A 27,965-nucleotide genomic window follows, 5' to 3' on the forward strand; every position below is an offset into this window, starting at 1 on the left:
AATAAATTTCTTTCTGATTGCCTACCAGTTGTTTATCTTCCACAGCCTACATGGTGGCCTTCCTCAGCAAATTTGCTGGATCTGTAGTCTATCATGACATTTATTTTAGAGGTAGAGACAGGCTTGAAGCCCATGCTCTGAATCACCACGGTCCATGTCCTTTCAGGGCTTATGTAACCACTGCCACATCTTCCTGACTTCTGAAGGTCACCTGTAAAGGTCACGTGCCCACCAGGAAGGATTTGAAAGGCACCAAGTAGGTAAAGCACTTGCTAAAATTGTCTGCCACAGAACAGACAGCAATAAATGTTGGCTTTTCTAGCCTGCTCCCATGACCTGTGTAGATTTCTCAGCTCCATTAGAATAAATGTCTTGGCACTAGGCCATCCCTGAGGCTCCACACTGTTCCCCTTTGTAAATTGTCTCTGCTCCCCTCTCAAATGAGTGTTCTGTGGCTCCTGCATGTCCATCTTGAGCGGTATCCCTGAGGAAACTGGGCCACTTCTGCTACACATCATTTTTAGCCTAACATTCTGTCTTCTTAAACACTCACCACCAAACGTTCTGCACTTTAATACACTTTGTACTTGCTAACTACATCTCTGACAAGGATATAATTTCACCTTTTCTCTTTCCATCACATACAAAGTGTTTCAAATCTATCACCTCACTAATCCTAGGAAAGCTCTTGAAATCAGGAAATCAAGAAGGTTCATGTTCCTTACATATATGGGCAAACTGGGGCTGGAACATTTGCTGATATGCCCCTTTGACTAACACATGGAAGGATAAAGACTCTGAACATAGGCTCCTGACTCATGTAAATCCATTGTCAAAATATCGTCTCACTATCTGTGTGTGTGTGTGTGTGTGTGTGTGTGTGTGTGTGTGTGTGTGTTTCTCAACTATTCCAAAGTTAGTACAGGTACAGAAAAAATAGTTTTTGTGTCCCACCAGCCAGTCTCCAGTAGACCTAGTTACTTCACTAGGCAGTCAATTGACTTTGGCTAATTTATTGATTCTTTGTAATTCTCAACTTCCTCACCTATAAGAGGGGCCAGGAGTGTGGCCTAGTGGTAGAGTGCTTGCCTAGCATGTATGAAACTCTGAGTTTAATTCCTTAATACCACATACACAGAAGAAGCTGGGAATGGGGTTATGGCCCAAGTGGTAGAATGCTAGTCTTGAAAAAACTTAAGAACAATGACCAGGTCCTGAGTTCAAGTCCCAGTACTGGCAAAAAAAAATACAGCAGACTTCTTCTTTGGACTAGATTAAGGAGCAAATGAAACAAGGTTCAGAAAGATGGATAAGATGCAACTCACAGTTGGCCCTGTAGATGCCTGCCAGCATTAGCTGTGCTGGTCATCACCACGGCTAGTACCGTGATTCACAGGAGGCTGACCCTCACTTGCCAGTCCAACACACAAGACCCCCGTGCTTTCTACGACTTCTTTCTGGGCTGGCACTAACTAAACACAATGATGAGTGTGCAATCCAGCATTTAGGGATACCTCATCAAGGTCTATGGGAATTACAAAACTAAAAGATGAAAAGATATGACACTCTTAAAGATGGTGTCTTGCTGAAGAGTGGAAGTAAAATTTCTTGGCTTTATCCCTTCCCTGAACCTCATCTCTCCCAGTGCAGTGACACCGCAGCTTTCCGACAATTACATCATCAGAGGTGGGTGGCTGAACACCGGTACCTGCTCAGTGAGGAAGGAAGGCTTGTATGCACCATCTGTAGATTTGTTTCCTGTGCCTCTCATGGACTTCATGTGAGAGACGGCCATGCGCAGAATGGTGAGCTTGTCTGGTTTCCGGGCCAGCGCACTGCAGGTGGGGACCATGTCCGAGAGCTCTGTGATGTACTGAGTCATCTTGTTCCGTCTGCGCCGCTCAATCTCACTGTGATTCTCTCTTCCCATAAGGCACAACATTAAGAGGGAAGAAAAGAGAAGCATCAGACCAAGTCTACCATCTAATGGGAGTAAATGACATACCACTAACACCAAGTTTGTAAGGGGTTAACTCCACCTGGCTAAGTGGGTATGTGCTGTGCAAGTAGCACTTGAGGCCTCTGCAGGGGCTCATCTCTATATGTGGAAACAGATCTCCACTGTCTTCAGTTATAGACTTTATATATTATCTTCTTGTAAGTACCTCTCTGGGTCGATGGACTTTTTAATAGGCATGAAAAATTTACAACCAGCCTTTGCCAAGTTAATAAAATGTTTTCAGTGGGTAGATGTGAGTCTATACAGGGGTATGCACAAGTACATACATACCCCCAGAGACGAGTATAATTACTGACTGGCTCCATATGTGGTTTACATACCACAAGGTAAGAAGCACTGTAAAACAGTCCAGGGCTTAAGATTTTTTTAAAAAACATTTATAATAGTGTAAAAGTGGTACACATGTAATAAAAAGTGCTTTAATGTATATTAATAATACATTGATGGGTAAGAACCTATACAACTATTCTATTTTTAATTTTCAGTACAGTAATTTTCAATGAGGCATATGAGATACTTGAACTTTATAAATAAGTGTTATGCTAGATGATTTTGCACACTACAAGCTAGTGTAAGTGTTCTGAGCCTGGGTAAAGCAGGGTAGGTGACCTATGATGTCTGGTAGGTCAGATTTGTTTGAATGTCTTCTCATTTCAATATTTTCAACTTACAAAAGGTTTTGTAAAATATAACACATCAAAAAACAGGGGCTTCCATATATCCTTACCATTTCCTAGTGGTATTTAATCACAATAGTAATGGCACAAATTCTCTTTACATAACATGACAAGGAAGCTTTTATTCTATTCCCAGCACATTTCCTGAAGCATAGTAACAGAGAAGGTGTGCCATGGCTTACTAAACAATAAATAACCAATTTAAAAAAGCACTCAGTAATTACTGGACCCAATATCTGTAATACGTTAAGCTGAAAAAACTAACAGAAGCCCTGGAGGAATGTTTCCATCTACGATTATTACCTTTAAGAGAGTAACAGTCAACCCTGTTCAGCAGATAAGACTGTTACTTAGGAGAAAAGATTGGTCTAAAAATATGTACCATTTCTGCAACAGGATTTAGAGTGTCACTAGTGCTCAGAGAATGATGACAGTACAGCAAAAAAAAGGAACAACCTCAGGCAAAACTGCCTCCATACACAGCATGCATTAACCAACTTGACACCCGTCCTCCTCCAGGTCTGGAGGACAAACATGCCAATCAGACCTGATGGCATGTCACTCACATGTGCTGAGGTCTTCTGTGAACCCAACAAGGGGCCCTGAAGTGAACTGACCCCAGTCTTCTACTGCATGCCTTCCACGCAAAGAGTCCTGAGCCCTGAGGATCCATGAGGTGCCAGGGGCGGCAGAGAAAACAACGACAAGAGAAACAAACAACAACAAAAACCAGGCCCTGTCCCTAAGTACAGGGGCTTTAGTTGGAAAGGCTAAACATATACTTTACACAATGAAAATCAAATGTAGGATGTGACCAAGTGCCCTAAACAGCACAGGTGAAACCACTAAGAGGAAGGGAGGGAACTGGAGAGAGGCTGGCACAGGCGCGGGGACTGGTAGGATAGGCAGCGGGGAGCAGGAAGATCAAAGAAGCACCTAGGGCAGTGAAGATCTAGGCCCTGATGGGAGGGAAGGGCAGGCCTCCAGTCCAGAAAAGACAGGCCCAGGAGTGTCAGAGACTGGGGAAAACAATCCTTGTCCTCAAGCACAAGGGCTTGTTAGAAAAGTAGCACATGAGCCTTGCTCAGTGGAAACCTGCAGCAGAATACGATGAAAGGTCCCAAAATTCACAGATTAAGTGAAAATCACATGATGCCAGACCATAAAGAGAAAACTATAATGAAGCCCAGCTACGACAGACCCCTGCAGCTGACTTACGGGAAAAAGTCAAAAGGAGGAGGAGACAGGCTGAGACCAGAGAGAAGATCCGTTGCATTTGCAAACTCATGTTCCCACACTTTAATTTCAATGAAATAGTACAAAGAAGCGGGAGTTCTACGAGGAGTGCGGCCTGTAACTCTGACAACCGATGGTGGTTCTGGGATGTCAGATGTCCCCATTCTGAAGCAATACTCAGGATGTCACTGCCCACTCACTGTTGGCAATAGAACCTGAGACTCCCTAGACAGTGTTCGACTCAATGAGCCATAAAAGTATGAAGGCACTGGACCACTCAGTGCAGTGGGAGGCTTTGGACTCTGCTTGAGTTTGGGCTCATGGCATGTGCTGGCAGGATGGGTGTCCACCCCAGGAGGATAGCCCTGCACTGACCTGGGAAGGAGAACATATTGCTATGCTGCTTGCCAGGGACTGGTGGTATGTATTCAGTTCTGCTGGAGATCGAGAGTTCACTTCCATCCACTGTTAGGGCCCTGTGGCTTGGTAATATCAGGTGAAGTTGAGCCAGGACCTTGTCAGTGGAGGCCAGGCAGGGAAGGAAGGCCACTCCGATTCTCCACTCCTTTTAGCTGACTGGTCAAGAAGTCCTCCTCCTATGATGTTCAGGCCATCTGTCTCTCATCTCCTCAAGGTTCTTTTTCATTGTCACTATTAGCTGCCCACACTGAAACCAAACACTCAAAAAGCCCCAGCTCGAGGAGGCATAGAACCAATCCTTCTCTTTCTTCAGGGCCTTGTCCTTCTCTCCCAAACGTCAGCCACCCTCTTCTAGTCTTGCCACTTCCACAATTTGACCACAACTTCCTGCTCTACCAGTTCTCTCCCCTCACGCTCCCACTGACATCTATTTCTTGACCACATACCCACATAGTCTCTGGATTCTTTGTCTTTTCTCTCACAATTACCAGCTCTTGTGGCTTTCTGGATCCAGGCTGCTCCTAGCTTCCCTGATTCCCTCTGCAGTTGCATTTCTAGCTTGATCCCTTCAATATCCTCTTGGTGATACCCTAACACCACCATGACCTCATCTGCTTAATCTTTCAAACCTCTGGATACCCTAATGTTTCTTCTCACATTGATGTGTTCCTGGGCTTCCTCCTCCCTCTCTGAATTATCTCTACATGTTCTTTTCATTTTTTTTTTATCCATCTGCATATGGCGAAGAGTTGTCCCCATTTATTTTCTCATATACCAGACAGTCCTCAGCTCTCTGAAATCTGGCAGGATCCTGTGAATTCCAGGTGTAGGGAGACACCCAACACAACAGTGCCATGTCTTTCAGTCACAGCCCCAGAGCATCAGGAACCAAATGTCAGAGACAGAGGTCAGGTCTTGGCCTGTAGCAAAGCAGGCTAAAGACCCTTTGTGATCCTGGGTAGTAATTCTGCAGTATGCATGTGAATGTGTGCTTGTATGTAGAATGGTAGGATGCTGGAGTATGTGTGTACCTGTGTGGGATGGTAGGATTCTGGAGAACGTGTGTGAGTGTATGTGTATGTATGGGATGGTATGATTGTGGAGTATGGGTGTGTGTATCTATGGGATGGCAGAGTTCTGAAGTACACGTGCATGTGTGGGACAGTAGGATTCTGGAGTATGCATGTGAGTGCATGTAGATGGGATGGTAGGGTTCTGAAGTACATGTGTGAGTGTGTGTGTATATGTGGGATGGAAGTATTCTGGAGTACACATGTGAGCGTATGTGCATGTGTGGGATGGAAGCATTCTGGAGTACACGTGTGTATGAATGTGACAATAAGATTTTGGAGTACGTGTGTGTGAGTGCATGCACATGTGTGAAATCAGGTAGCTGAGCTTCTCCCCTATTACTGTGCTGGTATGCCCCACAGTGCTAAGACAGGAACCATGTTTGTGTTCCTATATGATGAGGACCCGGTTCTCAAATCAAGCATTGAGACACAAGGTCTGATGATAGACAGAGCACTGACTTTGGGACAACCCTCCAGAGAAGACCATGAGGTCCTATAAACTCAGACCTATACTATTAAGTAACAGTGTATGTTGGACATGACCTACCTTTCTCCATTATTTTTAATGTGCACAGGAAAGGATGTGGTGCATAGAGGCTGAGGTTTGAACCCTGACTGTATGAAGTCTGACTCACTGACAGGTTCACGGACAGTGATAGTGTAGTGTTTCTGATTCTCATCACTCAGGCTCCTAGACAATGAACTCTTTGTAGCTTTGCTCCGTTATTTCATCACTGACACTGATCTTCAATGTCAAGCAAATGTCACTCCTTGTCTCTTTTCCTCTTTATACCCTGAGACTGCAAGGTCATCATTTCCTGAGGTTAGCATGCAATAGAATGTTATCTTGAGGGGAATTTTGACACAGAGGAATTGACGCCACTGTTTTCTTATAAAGGCAGACTGTACATGGCAAGATCAAGCCAGAGAAGGAAAACAGGTGGCCTCATTTCCAAGGCTAGCTCTTTTTCAGGAACAAAGCCCACTGTGCTATAAAGATGCATCCTAAGGAAAGGGGGACACCTAAGCTGGGATCCTGTCTGCATGGGCAAAAACAATACACACTGTGTTGTGTAGTTTTCTCTAGAAACTTAAGCCCATTACTGATAGAAATGTTCTCCATCTCTTCTCTACTCTTTCATCCAAAGCTGAGTCAGAAAATGGAAAGACAAGTTCTCAGAGCTTAAAGTTAGTTTATGGAGTGCATAGTCTTCTTGGAATTGTGGGAGTAAGTGCCACAGCCCTCTGTAGTTGTATAGGCAAAAATAACTGTCATAGGGTAGGCTGATAAAAGGCTTGCTTAGAACAAGGCCTTGGGCTGACTCTTCAGCACCAGGATCAAAAGAAAGTGAAGGAAAAGGGAGAAGGAAGAAGAGGGGGAAGGAAAAAATAAGAGAAAGGAAAAGAAAAGCTATTTAGAATGCTTTGATCTGGATGATTATGGTTTGAAGCCAGTATGGGCAGAAAAGTCTGAGAGACCCTGTTTTTTTTTTCTCCCAGTACTGGGCCATGAACTCAGGGCCTGAGCACTGTCCCTGGACTTTCTCAAGGCCAGAGCTCTACCACTTGAGCCACAACACCACTTCTGGCTTTTTTCTATGTATGTGGTACCAAGGAATTGAACCCGGGTCCTCATGCATGCTAGGCAAGCACTCTACCACTAGGCTAAACTCCCGGCCCTGAGAGACCCTATTTTAAGAAAAACTATGTTAAAAAAAAAAAAAGCCAAGCTGGGTGGGTGCCAGTGGCTCACACTTATAATGGTGGAGGATGGTGAGATCTGAGGATAGTAGTTTAAAGGTAGCCCAGGCTCTAAACAGAAAACCAGACAACTGGAAGTGGCACTGTGGCTAAAGGGGTAGGGCGGTAGCCTTGAGCTCAAGAGCTCTGGGACAGGGCCCAGATTCAGAGTTCAAGCCACACAACTGACAAAAAAAAAAAAAAAGCCAATCTAGAGGTTCGGCTCAAGTAGCAGAGTAGCAGCTAGCCTTGCAAGCAAGTCAAGTAAGCAAACCCAGCAAGCAAGCAAGACACTGAGTTCAAACCCTAGTACCATTAAACAACAATCACAAAACCCTTTAAAAAAAACAAAAAAACTAAGCCTCTCAATGCAATCTGTGGGTCAAGAATGAAGAACGAAAACCACTTCACTTAAGTCTTCATTAGCAGCTAAGGAATAGAAAGTCTGGAAAGTTTGGACAATATAGAACACCAGGTCAGGTCCTTCCATAAGTAAACTGGGTACAGATGGGAACTGTGCTAAGAATGGTGGAACTGAATTCATCTCCCTCTCATTACTGCCAATCTTCCAACTATACCTTAAAACCAAAGAAAGCACAAGCCGTGGGCCCATCTTGTTCTTTGTGGATCAGGCGTTTGTCCTATCACTGGGCTCAATGTCCAGGGACTTTTCTGTGAGGCTGACTGCCTGCAGAACCGCCTACAGGTCCACTAAAGAAGCTGTCATGTGGCCAATGAGGACCAAAGCCTAAGTGTTTCAGATGTCCCTGTTTCTCATATCCCCTTATTTCAGGAGAAAAAAGCACTCAATTTGATAGGTTTTCAAAGAGAATCCATTAAAGTTACTGCTTAACCTAAAAATAAAGCAAAATTAAGGGCTTGTTCCTTTGTGAAAAAACAAAAACAAACAAAAAAAACACCTTTTTTTTTTTTTTCTCCTGGTTTGGTTTTTGGTTTGTTGGGGTAAAGTTTCCCTCTATAGCCCAAACTGGCCTCAAACATGACAAACTTCTTGTCTCTAACTCCCAGGTGCTGGGATTATAGGCATGTGCCACCCATGCCTTGCTTGTTACTAAGCTTTTATTACCTAAACTAGGATTTGGCAAGATTGCTAACAGTTATCTGCCACCAGGCCAGATATTGGCACAGGGCATCCAAGCACAAGCAGTGTCTTTCCCAGTGTCAAAACAAGGTGAATACCTCTGTGTTCCAATAAGGTGAGACTGCGGCAACTGGATTAATTAAGAAACATAAAATAAACTCACCTTGAAAATTTACTGGGACCTTCACCATCTTCATCATCAAAGTCCATTCTGAAAAGTCAATGTCACAATTGAGCACTGGTCATAGGTTTAAAGCACACTTGGTGACATGAGCTATAGGAACAAAGCCAGCTTTATCCCATCAGATTGAGATTGAATGCTCCCAACCCTTTTAAATGGTAAAAATCAATATCTCTACACAGTGATCAAGTAATCTCAAGACAGAAAGAAGCATAATGAAAGGTCTTCATCATTCCATTTTTAGCAATGCTGGAGTACCATCTTCTCCCCTAGAACTCTACCCAGGCTGCCAATGGCTCACTCAGGCTGTGCTGGAAACATCAGCATCTTTGGGGTTACTTGCTTTCATCCACTTCATTTATTCCACACTGGCAATTCCTTTTATTTATAGCTTTTACTGTAATTTGTGGCATCTAAAAAGTTCCAGGATTTTTAAAATGAAAAAAAAAATTAAAGGTAATGAAATTATAAGGAAGAGAATGTAATTGCTTGAGACTTGGCTTGAGGTTTGGATGAATCTCAATAAAAGGGACATTTAAGGCCACTGTCCTGTTAACTCTAGCACCACACAAATAGTTATTTAGGAAGAGATGGTCATTTTGGGGCTTAAACGAATGAAGCTAGCTGTGTGCTTATTGAAACTCACCAAATAATTACTCACATTCCTTCTTTACCGGTCTCTCAAGAGGACATTAATACCAGAGGGCAAAAATGACTGCACAAAGAGAAGGGGAGGTGGGAAAGACCAGTGTGTAGTACTAGTGAGACAGACATGCACCCCACTCCATGCAAAGGCATTTGGGAATTAAGACACTAGGCCATTTGCAGCAGTTGTCTATGCTGTGGGCAAGTGGAAACACAACATATAAGTTGCAAAGTGAGGCAAATCCACCACCATGCTGCATGATTACCAAGCCATCCCCTCACTTTGCTGAAATTACTTGTGGGATACAAATGTCCTGACACCAAACCCATTCAGCATCTTGCAGACCTGTAGGATCACACTGCCACCCAGTGATCACAGTGGGGAAGAGCAATTTTGTTGTCTACATCAAAACCATTTCATTGTTAGGAAAGCACTTTGAAAACTTCATAAAACCTATTCAAGTAAACCTTAAGTGGATGGGAAATGTAGAATTATTTTTAAAATTCCATTCAGCTCAAATTGATATCATGGCAAGGAAGCTCCTGTAAGTTACAAAAATATTAGTCAGCCATCCTTCTTTGGCCAGCATGCCTTTGAAATGCATAAGGTGACAAATTGTCTTGATTCTCACCACAAGGATACACATATAGAAGTCCCCAGCTAGATGGCAAGGCTAAGCAAAACATGTTCGTATTAGGAATCTTGTAAAATCTAAACAGGATGCAAACTTTTGAGCTTTTACTCTGGTGTGTGTGTGTGGGGGAAACATAATACTTTCTTAATAGGTCAGGAATATCGCTCAACATTTTATGGAATCCTGTTTCTGGAAATTCTGAGGCTGCTTACCCGGAACGACGCTTTCCTCCACGAGCAGGCATGGCCCCTGACATCCTCACCTGTCCAGTAGCTGTCATGGAGGCAACAGGCAAGGTCACTGATCCAGGTAGGTCTGAGGCCATTTCTACAATTCAGCAAAGACAAATGGTGTTTGTCAATGCCGGAAAAACCCAGTGACAAACATAGCTGTCATGTGGTAGCAGTATCCTCACCAAGAGTCTGGCGCTGCTGCCAGGCCTAGTCCTAACACACATGGCCTGGTGAGTTTATCCTCCTACCCTGGACTCCTTTTCTGAAAATGAGGCTTCTGGGAAGTACCCCTGAGCGCCATGGTTAAACCCATCATTCAAAAGAATCAGTGTAGCTTAGCAACTTCATGAACCGCCTCCTGGTCACCTAAGAATGTGGCAGCAGGGACAGACTGAGAGGTCCAGCTACATAGGCACCAACCACTAGCACCTGCCATGAAGTCAGCACCTTGTGGTAGCATCTACAGATGCTCTGCCCTTGCCCTGGTCATTATATTCCAGTAGAAAGGCTGGTTCCTACCTTAGTGTAGAGCTCTGAAAGTCACAGCTATGTGTGGCTTCTTCACACACAATGGGGATAGCAAAGCCTGGGGCCTTGAAAGCACCTGTCTGGTTAGGGTGTATGGGAACCCATGACTATATCAGGTTGGATACTCCAGTACTCCCTAGCCAGGCCTCTCCAGAAATAGATGTTAAACAAGAAAGTCAGACACTAGATGTCACCAAGACATAAAAACAGTATCTACAGTAGCCTCTCAACCAGAAAAGAGAGTCTCAGCCAAACCCACCTGCCACTGCCCCTCTTGGTGTAAAGTTTGGGCAGGATACCCACACCTCAGGGAGGCCTTGGCAGACCACGCCCTGAGTCACCCTGACAGTGATGGGCTGCGCCCGCAGCCTCTATCTCCACTGACCTCCCCGCAAGCCTTCACCATGCAATTCATACCACCCAGTTACACACATGCACGCCACAAATACACAATACTCCACACGCACACACACACACGCACACACACACACACATGCGTGCGTGCATGCACACACTCTGCCCTGAAATGAATTCCATTCCTGCATGCTATTTAAAGCTTCACCTGGGCAGGGAAGAGCATATTTTCCTGCCTACTACCTAACATATGTCAAGAGGTGAAGTGGGCCAGGGAGGGAAACAAAACTTCTGGACAAGTTCTCCACAACCTCTCAAGTCCATATCCTAAAGACCAAGTCACAGTGAGCCTGAGCCTAACAAAGGGCTTGGTTGGGAAGGGCAAGGTGCAGGAACTTTGCCAAGGATCTCCTGTGCCACTGAGTATTTGCAACTTTCTTTCAGTACAGAAACAGAAATACATTAAAATGACAACAACACACATCAAATGCAAGTCCACCTTCAAAAGAGACTTAGACTTTACCATTGCATAAGCATCAAAAACAAAAAACAGAAAACTGTGGCACCAAGGCTGCACCATGGAGCTCCCTCTGTTTCAGGTCTCCCTCTCCCCTTCTCCTCCTGCCTTCTCTAGTCAGACTTGACCCTCACTCATTCCAGTGCTAGCCAGACAGGGTCTTCAGGCACTCCAGTACAGCTGCCACCATTGCTGGGACTGTATTTGATAACATTAAATAATCATTCTCTTACTCCACCTGCCACCTTTTCTCTGGATGTAGCTATTTCTGCTCCACCTTCTTTGTAGATGTGGTTCTCCATGCCTCATCTGTCTGTGAGATGTCTCTCACTCTTCCTTCTCTGGTATGTGCTACCCCCATGCCTCAAGATGTGCACTGGTTTTCTAGGTGTCACATCCTTTCCTTCTATCTTATGGACATCCTTCTAGGATTGTTTTGCCAGGTGATGCTCCTCGTCCAGACTCCAGGATGTCCTATGCAGGGTGTCCTTTCTGGAGTTAGTCCCTATGACTTCACCCACGGCCATGATATCAACATTGTCTCTTTGCAAATGAATACCAGATCCAGCCACTAAGTCCTGCTGTCACATCTCAGCCTCCTCACCCTTTGGACTGTCTGGCTGCTGAACTAGTCTTCCTACTCTACCTTTGCCCCTTCCATTCATTCCATTTTGAATCTGGACTGGACAAAGCTAGCCTTTTCATCCCCTTCCAGTGCATTCTCTTTGAATTTAACACACATATCTCTCACGGGATCAATGAGCTCTTGTGTAGTCAGCTGCTTCCCACCTCTCCTGCCTACCTTTCAAGCATGAGCTACACTGCCTTGTCCATTTCCTAACCACATAATGTTCTTTTCCAGCTCAGGGCTTTTGAACATGCTATGTTCTCCATCCAGAAATCTCTCTCCTCTACCCACTCATCTCCTCACAGTCACATAGACGCAACTCAAATGTCGCTTCTCAAATAGACCCCCTCCCCACCCCCAGTTCCTTAAGATTCACTCTCATGGTACCTGTACTTCTTCTGGAAACCAATAAAGATCACAGCTCCAGGTGAAAGCTGACAGGGCCAAAATAGTGGAGCCACAAAGAGAAAGATGATGTCACTGCCTGAAAATGATGTGTTAGCCTCAGCTCCCCAAAAGGGAAAATTCTAAAAAAAAAAAAAAGTGGTCACCTGATCCTCCTACACCTCACAGAGCAAAAAAATTTCTAGAGAAAGAACTAAAATATGGCTGGGCCAATTGTATATTCTCACCTACTGATCCACCATGCTCAGTAACAGGCAGCCCCTCTGTGACCAGCTGGCGGAACCCACTGCCACACCCTGAGCAGGCCACTAATTCCTCGTCCTCGTTCTGACTTCACTGGCTCTATTTCTCCACTCCAACTAAGAAGTGAGTTAATCAGAATGTTTCTCCCTGTTGCTGAGATTGCTAAAAGAAAATGGGTTCCATTTGGTTTACAAGTAGCATTTGCCAAGCTCTTATTTTAAATCAGAGGCTGCACCAGAAGCTGAACAACAGCCCAAGAAGAAAAACTTCCCTCCAAGACAAGTGTCCTTCAGATGGACCCTGAGCACTGCCTAAGGTGCAAGAGGCTGGACACAGTGGTGGGGCTGAATGGGAGCTTCCAGAGGCTTCCTGAAGGGGGCCACACCTGGGCTACCCTGACAGTAGATGGTAGAAATGCTAGAGGATTTGAGTACAGTATAAAAGATGGCTTTCCTGGCTGGGTACAGTGGCTCACACTTGTAATCCTACCTACTCAGGAGGCTGAGATCTGAGGATCAAGGTTCAAAGCCAGCCCGAGCACAAAAGGACCTGAGACTCTCATCTCTATTTAACCCCTAGAAAACGGGAAGTGGGACTTGGCACAAAGGTAGGGCAGTAGCCTTGAGCTGAAGAGCACAGGACAACGCCCAGTCCTAGGGGCAGGGTGATAGCCTGGAGCTGAAGAGCTCAGGGACACCTCCCAGGCGGAGTTCAAGCCCCATGACAACCCCCCACCCCCACCCCCGCCAAACAAAACAAAACAAAAAAAACATGGCTTTCCCTAAATGTGTTGCTTTGATTGCTCTCTGAGCCCTGCTGAGGAGTAAGCCTTTTTTCCATTTCCCATCAAGGAGCTTTCTGGCCTTTTCCACAATCACAACTCCCCATCACAAAAACAATCACCTTGTAATGATCTCTGCTCAGGACCCTCAGAAGAACCAGTGTCAAATAAAAAAACAGAAATACTAGTATTCACAGTATTCACAGTCTGTTGCCAAACAAGAATGTCCCCTACCTAGGAAGATGTACTTCCCATCTCAAACAAGGGACCACCACTGCTTACGCTTCGGCAAAGTTGCAATGAGGTTTTGAGGTCATTGTACAATCACTCCGAGGTAAGGATTTTGCAAGCCTCACTACAATACCAAAAACAGATCTGGCTTATGAAACGGCATCTAGCTATAGACTGTTTCACACTTCAAATTCAGACATATTTTGCTGAATTCATATAATATAGCACAGACAGGAAAAACCTGTAAAAAATGTGAAGCTTGAGAGCATTATGATGAACGAAAGAGAAAATGAAAACAGACATTTTGTTTCCCCCACTATTTCCTGTGAATCCAAATAAGATAGGTACTCTTCTACATTTGCATTATAAAACTAATTACATGCCAACTTCCACAATATCACCACACAGTACATTTTAATGATCATTCAAACATATCCAAATCCAAAAGGCTCTCTCTATGGATGAGAAAGGAGGAAGGGGAAGCAGCTAGCGGAAGAAAAATGCTCTCATCAATTTCTATCTCTTAGAACAATGTCATCACAGAAAGCACATCAAATATCACAACCCTACCTTTTAAGAAGGATTAAACAAAGGTCTTTCTTTCTTGTGGCCAACACCTTCCTAGAAGAATATGTGATCCTTGTAGAAGAAATGGCAGGAACCTCTGGGAGGATGTTGCTGCATTTGTATTCTGCTCAGAAAATGTCATCACAGATCTGTTTACCTTAACTGTGGACCATGATTCAGCCGTGACAACTGTCTTGCATACTGATCAATTTATTTGCAGTAAATTTTCAAGCATTAACTGCTTAGGTTCTGAAAGACCAGATACTCAGATTTTTGTACAACTGTAATAAATATACCTTTTAAATGTCTAGATTGCCATTTATATGTTTCTATGAAAAAATATCAAGTATTTTCTTGATGTAAAAGCAAGGAAGAGTCCTATCCTCCACTAGACAGAGGGCCAGGTGCAAAATTCTTCAGCTGACCCTTTGGGATGGGATTTTGTAGCATTATATACAGAAAAAGCAAGCAAACCAAAAATATTAGAGTGGGAGTCTGGGCCCTCTGAGTCCAAGAGCTTGCTAGGCTTTAACAGCTATGTCAGCACCTGCAAACATCCCTATCCCACAGGTTGGCTGGATCTGGCCTCTGAAGTGATTGCTGCTGTACCACAGGATCAAAGCTTTGGGCCCAGGCAACCATGAGCTGATAACTCTGAAACTGGGAGCCAAAATAAAACTTTTCCTTTTTTAGTTGTTTTCTTGGGTATTTTGTCATAGTGAGGAAAAGAAAACAGACAAACCCTCTTCTGACATCATTTCTGAACTTGCGAATGATCAATGATCATATTATGCAAGTCACCAATCAAATCTGTTTATAGTATAACAACATTAACACTATGAAGACACATCTCTTCTGCTAAACAAAAATAGGTGTAGGACAGTAAATAATAATAAAAAGCAGAAAGATTGCTATAGCGTATCCTAATTTTATAGCTTGTGGAATTGTTTCTCTTTTACCAGTCCTGGAGCTTGAAGTCAGCCTGGGTGCTGTCTTTGAGCTTCCTTGCTCAAGGGTAGCATTCTCTCCATAGAACCACGGCTCCATCTCTACCATTTTGCTGGCTAAGTAGAGAGAAGAGCTTCATGAACTTTCCTGCCTGTGCTGTCTTCAAACCACAGATCTCAAATCTCAGCCCCCTCAGTAGTGAGGATTATAGACCAGAGCTAACAGCATGAAACTGGAATTGTTTCTTATACTGGCCTTCATAACAATAAACCATTTTTAGAATTTATCATTATTTTTATTTGTCTCTGCTTAGGTTGTACATATTTTAGGGAAAAAAAACCCTTGCCCTCTTTGGACCCTATCCCTTGTTTAAGTCTGTTACCCCGAGGCCAGACATCCCTTCCTCCTGTCATCTTCCTCCTCCACCCTTGACTGTTCTCTACTTTCCCTGTCATTCACTGTCCCTCTTCCCTTCTCTTACGGTATCTCTTATTGCTTCCTTCCACACATTGATTTGTCTTTGCATGTCTTTGTCTTTTTGGATATTTCTGATTCCCACCTCCTCCAAGAAAAGAGTACCAGTGTACAGACACACAAACATCCACACAAACTTCCTTCCCAAGGTCTCTCTTCATTGCTTCTGTTCCTCTGTACTGACTTTTGGCTTTAAGTCTTGAATACAGCTGCATTAGTGTTGTTTGACTCTACATGAAGATGAATGTCAATAAAGTGCACTTCGCATGGACAATAGTCCATGTTATCCTGTTAACTGCAGAAAGAGTGATTCTTTTCAGGTAATCTTAGAAAACCAGGACAAATAGCATTATTGTTCAGAAAATAGAGTTATTCCTATGAAATGTTTTTTTCTAGAAAAAGGAAAAATAATATGAACATCTTCCCTGTTTACACAATAAATTGATTAAGAAAATCACATATCCTTCTACATAGATAAAATTCTCCCTAAGAAGTTTTATACAATAAAATGGTCTCCTCGTTGAACATACTCCTTGGTAAATATATTCATCCATCATTCAAAAAACATTTTGTTTTAAATTTTAAATAGTGAATTACTCTACAAATATTCAATATGCAAAACAGTAACACTGTTTACATGCAAGGCACAAAGATTGCTTTTTTTTTGTCAAAGTGGTTGAGGTACTTTCTGCTCTCTATAAGCCAAAGGAATCCATTATGCACAGCCCACTTTCTGCTTGGGAGGGATCAGGAGCTCTTGTAGAAAGGCTATTGTTGCCTAGAATGACAGGAAGCTGGGCAGGTGATGATGATAGGACCCATTTTCTGGCTACTGAGAGGAAGGCAGGACTCAGAGAAGTCTTGGGAACACCACCGTACTTCTCAGAGACTTCAGCTGAAGCATGAGGTTCACTTCAGCTTAGACTACCTTAGACAAAGGTTGGCACATTATTCTGTAGTATCTTTTAAGGTCTCTGGGACAAGTATCCAACTCTGCATGAATCCAAAGCCATGGACACTAGACAAATTAGTAGGTATGGCTGTTTCAACCTATAAGCGCCAAAATTTGAGTGTCTAGCAAATATCACATGTTGTGAAATATTACTTTTAAAACTGAAAATTAAAACCCAAAATTAGTCCTTGACTCAGATCATACAAAAACAGGAAGTATAACAGATATGATGTTATTTTCCAACCTGGGGAATCCCATCTTCTTTTCTCCCTAAATTGTCAGTGTTCAACTGAATGTAGGTTATAGAGTTCATTTCATCATTTGGGATAATATGCTGTATTTGCATTATTACTCTACAAATATTATTACACACACCAGTCAGAAGTGTAGTAGTCCTGAACTACATAGCTTTCTCTCTGGCCACCAACAGAGTGTGTGTTGTAATTATTATTTACAGCCAAAGCACATTTGTATTTATTCCTGGATTCATTGTTTTCTTAACACCAAAGAACTTCCCTTTGGGATCACATCACCTTCTTTTACAGATTCTTTTACTGAAGTCTTTAATTCCCTGTATTTATTGTCTGCAAATGCTTAGAAAAAAAAATCCAGCCAGATGCAGGTGTCTATGCCTATAATTCTAGCTAATTTTCTTTCTGTCTCAGCTATTTTTTACTTTTCACTCTGTTTCATTTAAGTTTGCATGTCTGTTCATCTTGCTTAGTATGTACTGTGGCTCAATGATGTCCACTGTGTTCAGAAATTATGTACCTGTTTTCATCAAGTACTGTAAACCTCTGTGCCCTTTGCTATCTGTCACTCGTTCTCTGTGTAAGAAGTACATCTCATCTCTCTGTCTTAGTCAATTTTCGTATTTCCTGACTCTGTCTCTCAGCTGAATTCTCTGTAATGTCTTCCACTTCACTTTCTAAGTCATTAAATTTCTGTATGCCTGTGTTTACTAATTTTATTTTTCAAAGCTATAATTTCCTGACAGTCTACTTAGATTAAATAACAGTCAGCCAGTTGACTCCTTTCTATTTTACCCCCAAATAAATGATGACTTTGGACATTCAAACAGCAAGTCTGGGAGCGATGAGGTAGATTTAATTTGATGGAGAAAATGAAGTAATAAAATAGAGTTTGCACTCAGCTGTCATCAGATGATTTATTTCAACTATACAGTGTCATTCAGTGCATTGTTTCATAAGGAGTGGATTATAAGTAAAAAGTGACCTACTTTGTATTGTATAATACAAGTAAATTAAAGTGTTTTGTAATTTTTTTAATAAATTCATGTTTTACCAGTTTTAATATTGGTTTTGTTGTGAGGGATCAGAGTAGAATGAGAGTTTATTTTGAAGAGAAATTTAAGGAAAGTAGAAAATTAACTTCCTAAAATAAATACATCTCTAAACCTGGATAGGCACCAGCAACCAAGACGACAAATCACATAGTTAATTACGTTTGAATGAAGATCCAATTGTTAATTTCTGTGTGTCACAGGCATTCCACATGAGCAGCTTACCTGAAAGGCTTTTCAATTTATATGTCTGGGAAGTTGGTAATTACTTCAACTCCCTACTGACTTTATTAGAGAAATGATCATCTTTGCACAGTTAGCTTATAATTATTTTATTTATCAAGTGAAGCTAGTACTTAGAGTAGGAAAGTATAAATCCAACAGATTAAAAAAATAGCTGGGATCTATACTCCACAAGAATTTTTGGAGACTGCTAACATACAGTAAAGACAACTCTAAGGAGTGGTTACCCAGGTATCTGGATATAGAGATGGATTCAAAGTCACTAACTGCCTTTCCTTAGCCTGAGCTACACACACCTGCAAGTCACCAAACCACAGGGTCACTTTTAAATAGTTCAAAAGGAACCTTGTGATTCAGTTTCAAGGAATTCTGGCTTTAAAAAATTAAATTCAGGAGGATGGGGTAGACAATTGGAGACTTGTAGGGTGGATGAATGTATTCATGATATATATGTGAAATTTGTGTGTGTGTGTGTGTGTGTGTGTGTGTGTGTGTGTGTGTGTGTGAAAATGAACTATGAAAATTGAGGGCATGGGTGGAACAGGGGGAAATGCAGGAAAATTATGAGATCAAGATGCATTGTACTTATAAACTGACATGTTGACTGTAAAACTACTTAAAGGTAATAATGAAAAAGTTACATTCATAGAAAAGCATAGCCAATTACAACTGTGAGGTAATATCACGCAAAGTCAAATTGAGTGACATTCTTCAAGGTAACTAACTGTGCTTGTCATAAAAGAGAAGGAACACTGCACAACTAAAGGAGGCACCACAACTTAATGTTTTATAACCCTCAATTAAATTCAGACCCAGAAAACATCTCTTTGCTAGAGGAACGATCGCTCTATATTTTCCTTACTTTAACTATGTTATACTGTAGAAAATAAAGCCAGTTTCTGTTCATTTTCAAAATAAGACATGTGACCCTGATTGAAGAGTTGCTTACACAGTGACAGGTTACTGGCATGTAACATTCATGAAGTGGAAGTTTTTCAAATAAATGCAGTAGGCAGATACACACTAGAAGGGGTGGAGTGTGTGTGTCTGTGTCTGTGTCTGTGTCTGTGTTTGTTTAAGAAGCAGCAGGAGGAAATATGGACCACAATAAAATGAGTAGGTGCCAGAAAGTACATACAAAGTCTTCTAACGAGGGGGGGGGACACAAGGGTGGGGGTATAGACATCTCAAAAGGTGCATACACTAACCTAATACCCAAAGTAATGAGGGAGGGAAGGAGGGAAGAAGTGGTCTTTACCTTAGGGAATGTATACCTCCAGGCAACCTCTTGAGGGAGGGCCTGCTACCCAGACAGCCTTGCAAGATGGTCACCTAAGAGTCATAAAAGTGTTGTGTCTGCTGTGCTTTTTGTGTCCCTATTCCACTCTAAGCTTTAGATGGATGAATGCTTCTTACAACACAAAAATGTTCACCCTGTGAGACTCTCCTTTTTGTGAGACACCCTGAAATGCTTTTCATGAGTGGGTCTCAATGATTTTGCATGGGAACTGTGACGCTAAGGCAATCCTCCCCCATCGTGCATGTAAGTACCTAACACATGGCTGACTGTATGACCACACAGTAAAGGTCTGTAAAAGAAAAAGAATCAGGCCTGGGTTTGAACACTACTGTGAGCACACAGTTGGCATTCAATTCATATTTGTTTAATTAGGTGGCTAGGCAATTAAAATAATTAATGTCTGGCCTAAGCCAATGAATGGCGAGTGGTGCCACTTGCTGCCACAGGGGATCTAGTGGGAGGAGTAGAGGGAGCTGCAAGCTTTGCAGGAGCAGTAGGCCCCCACAAACCCGGCAGGCAGCTGGAAGCAGGTCTGTCTTTTGTGATGCTGATCAGGAAAAGGCAGGCACCCCAAACCATTCCTTCAGCACTTTCTTTGCCCATAGGAAAGAGTTGGAGTTCACAAACCCTTCTGCTTGTTCTTTTGAATAAATTTGCATAGCTCGTCCTAAAGCTTCACAATTTGTGGATAATCAAACCTGTTTCCTACTCATGTTTCTGTCCAAATCCCAGCAGCAACAGCAAGCATGAAGCCTTTTGTGCAGGCAAAGCAGGCTGTGTTCAAAGAGGCTGGCTGAGCTGAATTGAAAGTTTTTTGTTTTTGTTTTTTTTTTTGCTGTTGTTGTTGTGAAATGATGAAAAAAAAAAAAGGACCACAGCTGTGATCCTTTATCATATTCATTCATTTTAGTCCTTGGGGAATTTGGAATCCATATAGCATGTAAAATAACAGCAACCGATTTCCAGACTGTGCCTCATTTCAAACTGCTGATGTTATAGAAACACCAATGTTATTCTAAAAATAATAAGGAAAACTTCTTGCAATTGTTATTTCACACTTAAAATAACTTCCATCATAAGTATCTAGTTCAAACTACCATTTTAGGCTGGATGTGCCATACATACATGGCTGAAATGCCATGTACACCGCAGGAGGCGGAGGCCAGAAGATCCATAGTTTAAAGCCAGCCTGGGCACATAGCAAGACCAGTCTGTAACAACAAGAAAACCAATGATTGCTTCATTGTTTAAAAAAACACCTTTGATGTTTTATTACACACTGTGATAGAATCCATAGCAGAATCCCTTGGTGTCTTTTGCAGTTGTCACTGCCAGAGTCCTGTGAAAAACTGTGTCCCCATAAATCAGAGTTCACCAACCTCAGTTCTGGTGGCATATGATTCCACCAGAGAGACATCATATACATATCATGTGAGGGGCTGCCCATGTACGGAATAACATATTGACCACTGTCCTCTCAAGCCTGGAGCACACCCACCTCTTGGAGCTGTTACAGTCAAAAATGTCCCCAGAGAGTTGAGAAACAACACTTGGACACACCTGAGCCTTTAAGCCCATGTTTCTCAGATGCTCTGCTAACCTGACACAGTGGAATATTTACAAAGAAAATAATAATGCCACTGCATAAACATTTTTTTAATGGAACACAATTTCAGTCTTCCTGAAGTATAGAACTAAGCTCCTGTTCTAATGTATGTACAGGAGAACTACATGTAACTTTCCTGATCTCATTTCAGTCATTCAACAAGTCCACTGACTTCTTAAATGCTGTTACATTTCCCCAAAATCTTGGCTTCAACTCAGGCAAACTTCTGTGCTGCTCTCTACCCTGGATGTGTCCTTTGATTGCTCCCTGGCCACTCTGCTTCTCAGCCTTTCCTTCTACCACCAAAGCCTTGATAAGAGATACCTAGGCATACCTGCTGATGCTCTCAACAGTTCTAGAGCTGTAGAAAGAAATCAGGGATTGTCAAATTGTGGGCGCGGGGGGAAGTATCATCCTTCATTATTAAGACTTCTTCAATCTCAAAACATGTGGACATGACCTGTCTAATGGCACAAGACACAGGGAGGAAAGACAAGAAATCCCCTGGCCCTAGGCTCTCCTGGGGACTAATTTGTTTGATTGGAAATGTGCAGTTCAGTCCAAGGAAGAAGATGAAAGTGTGACAATAGACATTGACTGATTCAGAGGACTTCATTGTACACTGCATGACCACTTACACCTTGTCTTTCCCCATCACCAGCAGCCACCCAGTTGTGAAGACAAAGCTCATGCCTCACTGCTCTCCATAACACTTTACCTAATGAACACGTGCCCTGCTCAACTTCAAAGGAAGACATGACATCACTGGAGCAACTGAGTTGTTTAGCACTAAGTTTTACACACACACACACACACACACACACACACACACACACACACACAGAGTATATTTACTTCTCTCATGGATGCTTTACTGTATCTTGCTGTTCCAGAGTCTCTTCTAAACAGTTGTCCACACTATCCCAGAGTGCATACTGGACTACGCTTCTCCCTTGCTCCATTCCTTAATGGCTCTTCATTGCTTTTAGCAGTACATTGGAACTCCTAAACCAAGATGCATGGCATTCTGTGAGCTAAGCCCTACTCATATCTCCAGCTTCTCATGTTTTCTCACCTGGCTCACATATTCAAGCCACATTGCCCTTTGTGAAGTTTCTAAATTGCCAACCTCTTCCCATCTGCAGGCCTTTGCAGGATCTCCTCCCTGTACTTACAATGTTCTTCTTTACATTTCTCTTCATTCCTGAGAGTGTGATGTAAATATCAACTTCTCACAGAAGACTCTGATAACTTTAAATGGCTTTTACCAAATCCTAAAGTACATTAAGAGGTTTGGTGATTCAATCTCAGGAATCATTTCTTCATAGCCATGACATATTTTATTAATAATATGGTTCCTTCTTGACTATTTAATGTACTATTTGATAACAGTGGCTGTACCAGTGTTTCTATCATCACAACCCCAGAAGCATTATCAGTATCTGACACATGGTAATTGCTCAGTAAGTATTGGTCAACAGCAGCTATAATCGCCACAAATTAGAAACAACTAATATGCCCTTTGGTAGTACATCTAATACACACACACATACACACACACACACACACACACACACACACACACACACACACACTTTTATGTGTGCCAGGCCTATGTCTTGAACTCAGGGCCTGGGTGCTGTTTCTGAGCCTCACTGTGCTCAAGGATAGTGCTCTATCATTTGAGCCACAATGTTACTTCTGGAATTTTCTGGGTAGTTTATTGGAGATAAGAGTCTCATGGCCTTTCTTGTGTGGGCTGGCTTAGAACCACAATCCTCAGATCTCAGCCTCTTGCGCAGCTAGCAGATTAGGGAGCTCTGAAACCTAGTTCATACCAACTAAGAAACATGAGGGTGTGAAGACCCAGCTTCATCTCTATCACCAAACTTCCAGAGTATTGCCACTGTATTGCAGAGTAGAGTCCCTCCAATTAATGTGTCAGTGTGCAGTGATCAGCTGGAGGGAAAAAAAGGTGGGTGGAAGGTGGCCTTTGTACCCTGAACTCAAAGTAGGAGCAGAAGTAAGTGCTGGCACCTCTGAGATCATTTAGCTGTATTTTCTAAGCTCTTATTCTGCACAAAGCAACACCTGCTAGAATGGAGGTGAAAGTAAGAGGATGAGGAAGAATTTAGAGAAATGTCATGTGACTCCTGCAAATAAGAGTGAGCGTGATGTTTTCAGGTGTCATGTTTTCCTTAGCTGTGAATTACTCATGAAATCTGAAATCTCCTATTTTGGAGATGTCCCTTGAGACTAAATCCTTGTCACAAAGAAGCTGGATACTTACATGTGGCAAGAACAAATATCCCTATAAATCCTGCTACCACAGGATGAAGATGGCTATTAGAAAAAGTGATCACCTGAAAGGATTTCAGCTGATAAACACTATGCCAAGATCTCCAGTATCTCTATCAAGAGAAAGACCCAGCTCTCACTGAATGTCAAGCAGGGTAGGTACTGACTGGGATGATCACCAAGTCCCCAAGGCCAGGCATTGGTGTGTTTAGCTTCACCATACCCACAGATGCTCCATCTTCATTCCATGGGTCACACAACCAGTTTGATGGACAGAAACTTTGCAACAATTATGCAATAGCATGTGGATCGTGCATAACACTTGAAATTCCATTTCTTTTTCAAATGTAAACCTAAAATATTTGCATTAGCTTTGCTTTTCCAAATTTCACTACATTCAAAGCTATCAATTTTCTGTTAATTTCTAAAACGCAAAACAGGTTGAAAGTTACTTAACCAACCAAGTGGCAACCAACGGTTTCTGTTAACAGACCTTCTTCCTTCTCACCACCCCATAGTACCTGCCTGTTTGTCTCCTTGGGCTCTTCCTTTGTCCTGATGCCAAATCTAACTAGTGCCAAGTCTGGACTTCACATGGCCACTGTCAAGTCTGACCTCACTAGCACCTGTCTCATTTATACCTTGCCTCACCACCTCCAGTTTTGCTACCTTTTGTCTAAATTATCTAGAATGTCCGGCAAATTATTCGTTTAGAATGAAAGTGATCACTTTACTTTCCTACTCTTCGCCATTGTGGTTTCTTTCTTAAGGCCAGAAGACTAAATCCATCATAATGGGAAGTGGCGCTGTGGCTCAAGCGATAGAGCTCCAGGGCTCAGAGTTCAAGCCTCACAACCGATAATTTAAAAAAAAGAAAGGAAGAAAGAAAAGAAAAAAATTCATCATATTTGCCCTTAGAGGCCCTAACGCCTAGCCACCTCCGTTGACCTGGATGTGAAATCTCCATAACCTACCAGTGCACCGACCCCTCCTGGGACCTCCCCACTGATCCTGGGAACCAAGCCTTGGCGGTTTGCACCTGCACAGGTCCTCAGCCAGGCTTCCAGCCCCGCAAGGTCCAGTGAGTGACTCGCGTCTTCCCTGGCTTCTGCAGAGGGACAGGACGCTTGAAGTCTCTGCCAGACACTGTGGTTACTGACCATCCCTGTCTCCAAGACGCACTGCCCCCGTCTCAAGTGACCCTCCGGAGCGCCGAGCTCCGCGGCCGGCCCCGCCTTGGCACGCAGCCTGTGGCGCCCAGCACTCCGCGCCCCATCGCAGCTGGCACCACATGGAACTTTCACAACTACACTGGGGTTTCCGTTGCTGTAACTCCCAAAGAGAGTTCCACTATACCAACGCGCCCTATTTGTGTTATCCGCGAGTGAGGGCAGATGTTTCGGGCAGGGGGCACCGCCAGCCCCTGGGAGGATTCGGACACTCAGGGCCGGTTGTGAAGGGCGAGGATGGACCCCGGGACTTCCACCCTGTCCACCGACTCTCCAAACTTTCCCTTCATCCGCGCGGTATCCGCGCTCACTTCGGCCTCCACCCCGCGCTTCCGGGGCCGCCGGGCCGGACGGAGGGGGGGGGGCGGGTCCCCGGCCAGGGCCAGCGACCGCGGTCCGGGCCCGAGCCGCGGGGACCGACGAAGCCGCCGCTGCCGGCGCTGGTGCGGCGGCGCCCGCTGACAGCGCTGCCCGCCGGGCGCCCGGGCGCGCACGGAACGCTGCGCTCGGATGGCGCCGGCTCCAGGCAGGGCCTGGGCCTGGGCCGCTACTCACCGGGAGGGTTGACGGCCGCCGGGGTTGCCATCTTGCTGGGGAGGACCGGCGCCCCGGGGGCGAGGGCGGCGCGGGGCGCTGCTCCGCCCGGCGCAGGCCCAGCGCCGCGGCCGCGGCCGCGCACACAAAGGAGGGCGCGAGCGGGCGGCTGCTCCGCGCTCTCGCCGCTCCCCGCCGGCCCCGCGCGCCCTCCGCCCGCCCCGCTCGCCGCGCCCCGCCCCGGCCTCCTCCCCCGCCTCGGTCTTTGTCGCGCGGCGGGGGCGCCGGGCCCGCGGCTCCCGGGTCCGAGCCGTAGCACCGCGAGACTTGGCGCCGCGGGCAGCGGGACCCCCCCTCCCCCCTCCCCCCCTCCCCACCTCCCTGCCCCCGCCCCGGCCGGGAGGCGGCGGCCGCCGGGCCCCGGGCGGGCGGGGAGCCGCGCAGGTGCCGGGGCCGGACCTCGGACACACCCCCGGCGGGGGCGAGCGTCCCGGGGCCGCGGAGAAGCGGAGGAGACCCGCGGGAGGCCGCGCTGCGGACGGCGGGGAACAAAGACGCCCAGGCTGCCGGCTTAGCGTGCCACGGCCGTGGCGCCGCGTCCTGCCCGGGGCGCCATCGCCTGGAAACCCCCGGCGCCCCCCGCGTCACGGGCGCCCCGTCCCGGAGCCCAGGCTCTGGCTCCCTGGCCCCCGAGGCCACGCCGCCCCACGGGCAGTGTGGAGATCTTTAACACGGTTTCCAGCTGCGCATCTTCGTGGACCTAGGGGACTCTGAACGTGGAGGCATTCATTTTTTTCTGCCACCCACCAGAAGGCCTGTGAGAGATCAAGGCTTCCAGGAGGCCGTCCCCACAGGGAGGGCTGTGTCCACGGACACGGCTGGACTGGAGAGAGCAGGAGGGCGAGCTGTGTCCACCGGGAAGGAAGAGGGGCCACAGGGCTAAGAAGTGAGAGCAGGAGGGCGAGCTGTGTCCACTGGGAAGGAAGAGCGGCCACAGGGCTAGGAAGTGAGAGCAGGAGGGCGAGCTGTGTCCACCGGGAAGGAAGAGCGGCCACAGGGCTAGGAAGTGACAGCAGGGGTGGAGAGCTGTGTCCACCGGGAAGGAAGAGGGGCCACAGGGCTAGGAAGTGAGAGCAGGGGTGGAGAGCTGTGTCCACCGGGAAGGAAGAGGGGCCACAGGGCTAGGAAGTGAGAGCAGGAGAGCGAGCTGTGTCCACCGGGAAGGAAGAGCGGCCACAGGGCTAGGAAGTGAGAGCAGGGGTGGAGAGCTGTGTCCACCGGGAAGGAAGAGGGGCCACAGGGCTAGGAAGTGAGAGCAGGAGGGCGAGCTGTGTCCACTGGGAAGGAAGAGCGGCCACAGGGCTAGGAAGTGAGAGCAGGAGAGCGAGCTGTGTCCACCGGGAAGGAAGAGCGGCCACAGGGCTAGGAAGTGACAGCAGGGGTGGAGAGCTGTGTCCACCGGGAAGGAAGAGGGGCCACAGGGCTAGGAAGTGAGAGCAGGAGGGCGAGCTGTGTCCACTGGGAAGGAAGAGCTGCCACAAGGCTAGGAAGTGAGAGCAGGGGTGGAGAGCTGTGTCCACCGGGAAGGAAGAGGGGCCACAGGGCTAGGAAGTGAGAGCAGGAGGGCGAGCTGTGTCCACTGGGAAGGAAGAGCGGCCACAGGGCTAGGAAGTGAGAGCAGGAGGGCGAGCTGTGTCCACCGGGAAGGAAGAGCGGCCACAGGGCTAGGAAGTGACAGCAGGGGTGGAGAGCTGTGTCCACCGGGAAGGAAGAGGGGCCACAGGGCTAGGAAGTGAGAGCAGGAGGGCGAGCTGTGTCCACTGGGAAGGAAGAGCTGCCACAGGGCTAGGAAGTGAGAGCAGGGGTGGAGAGCTGTGTCCACCGGGAAGGAAGAGGGGCCACAGGGCTAGGAAGTGAGAGCAGGAGGGCGAGCTGTGTCCACTGGGAAGGAAGAGCGGCCACAGGGCTAGGAAGTGAGAGCAGGAGGGCGAGCTGTGTCCACCGGGAAGGAAGAGCGGCCACAGGGCTAGGAAGTGACAGCAGGGGTGGAGAGCTGTGTCCACCGGGAAGGAAGAGGGGCCACAGGGCTAGGAAGTGAGAGCAGGAGGGCGAGCTGTGTCCACTGGGAAGGAAGAGCGGCCACAGGGCTAGGAAGTGAGAGCAGGAGAGCGAGCTGTGTCCACCGGGAAGGAAGAGCGGCCACAGGGCTAGGAAGTGACAGCAGGGGTGGAGAGCTGTGTCCACCGGGAAGGAAGAGGGGCCACAGGGCTAGGAAGTGAGAGCAGGAGGGCGAGCTGTGTCCACTGGGAAGGAAGAGCTGCCACAGGGCTAGGAAGTGAGAGCAGGGGTGGAGAGCTGTGTCCACCGGGAAGGAAGAGGGGCCACAGGGCTAGGAAGTGAGAGCAGGAGGGCGAGCTGTGTCCACTGGGAAGGAAGAGCGGCCACAGGGCTAGGAAGTGAGAGCAGGAGGGCGAGCTGTGTCCACCGGGAAGGAAGAGCGGCCACAGGGCTAGGAAGTGACAGCAGGGGTGGAGAGCTGTGTCCACCGGGAAGGAAGAGGGGCCACAGGGCTAGGAAGTGAGAGCAGGAGGGCGAGCTGTGTCCACTGGGAAGGAAGAGCTGCCACAGGGCTAGGAAGTGAGAGCAGGGGTGGAGAGCTGTGTCCACCGGGAAGGAAGAGGGGCCACAGGGCTAGGAAGTGAGAGCAGGAGGGCGAGCTGTGTCCACTGGGAAGGAAGAGCGGCCACAGGGCTAGGAAGTGAGAGCAGGAGGGCGAGCTGTGTCCACCGGGAAGGAAGAGCGGCCACAGGGCTAGGAAGTGACAGCAGGGGTGGAGAGCTGTGTCCACCGGGAAGGAAGAGG

At 45.9% G+C, this 27,965-nt stretch overlaps 1 protein-coding gene across 5 annotated transcripts in view; it reads right to left on the reverse strand.

Annotated features, from left to right (window-relative positions):
- Arnt2 (aryl hydrocarbon receptor nuclear translocator 2) overlaps positions 1-25,292 on the reverse strand; it is a 67,084-nt gene extending 41,792 nt beyond the window's left edge. Inside the window, exons 1-5 of one of the 5 annotated variants that reach the window (XM_090321650.1) lie at positions 14,220-14,366; positions 12,377-12,516; positions 9,942-10,056; positions 8,432-8,479; positions 1,709-1,922 (exon numbers count right to left, since the gene is read on the reverse strand). In XM_090321650.1, the coding sequence (XP_090177776.1) occupies positions 1,709-1,922; positions 8,432-8,479; positions 9,942-10,054 (375 nt within the window). In that variant the 5' untranslated portion in view covers positions 10,055-10,056; positions 12,377-12,516; positions 14,220-14,366. Of the gene's footprint in view, positions 1-1,708; positions 1,923-8,431; positions 8,480-9,095; positions 9,165-9,941; positions 10,057-12,376; positions 12,517-14,219; positions 14,367-25,124 lie in introns of those variants that run through there. The other 4 variants (XM_090321652.1, XM_090321648.1, XM_090321649.1 and 1 more) reach the window with 4 other exon arrangements.
- Positions 25,293-27,965: the final 2,673 nt, after the last annotated feature.

Source organism: Megascapheus bottae, chromosome 30, assembly GCF_031878675.1.
Source record: "Megascapheus bottae isolate mThoBot1 chromosome 30, mThoBot2.hap1, whole genome shotgun sequence".
Classification (NCBI taxonomy): Eukaryota; Metazoa; Chordata; class Mammalia; order Rodentia; family Geomyidae; genus Megascapheus; species Megascapheus bottae.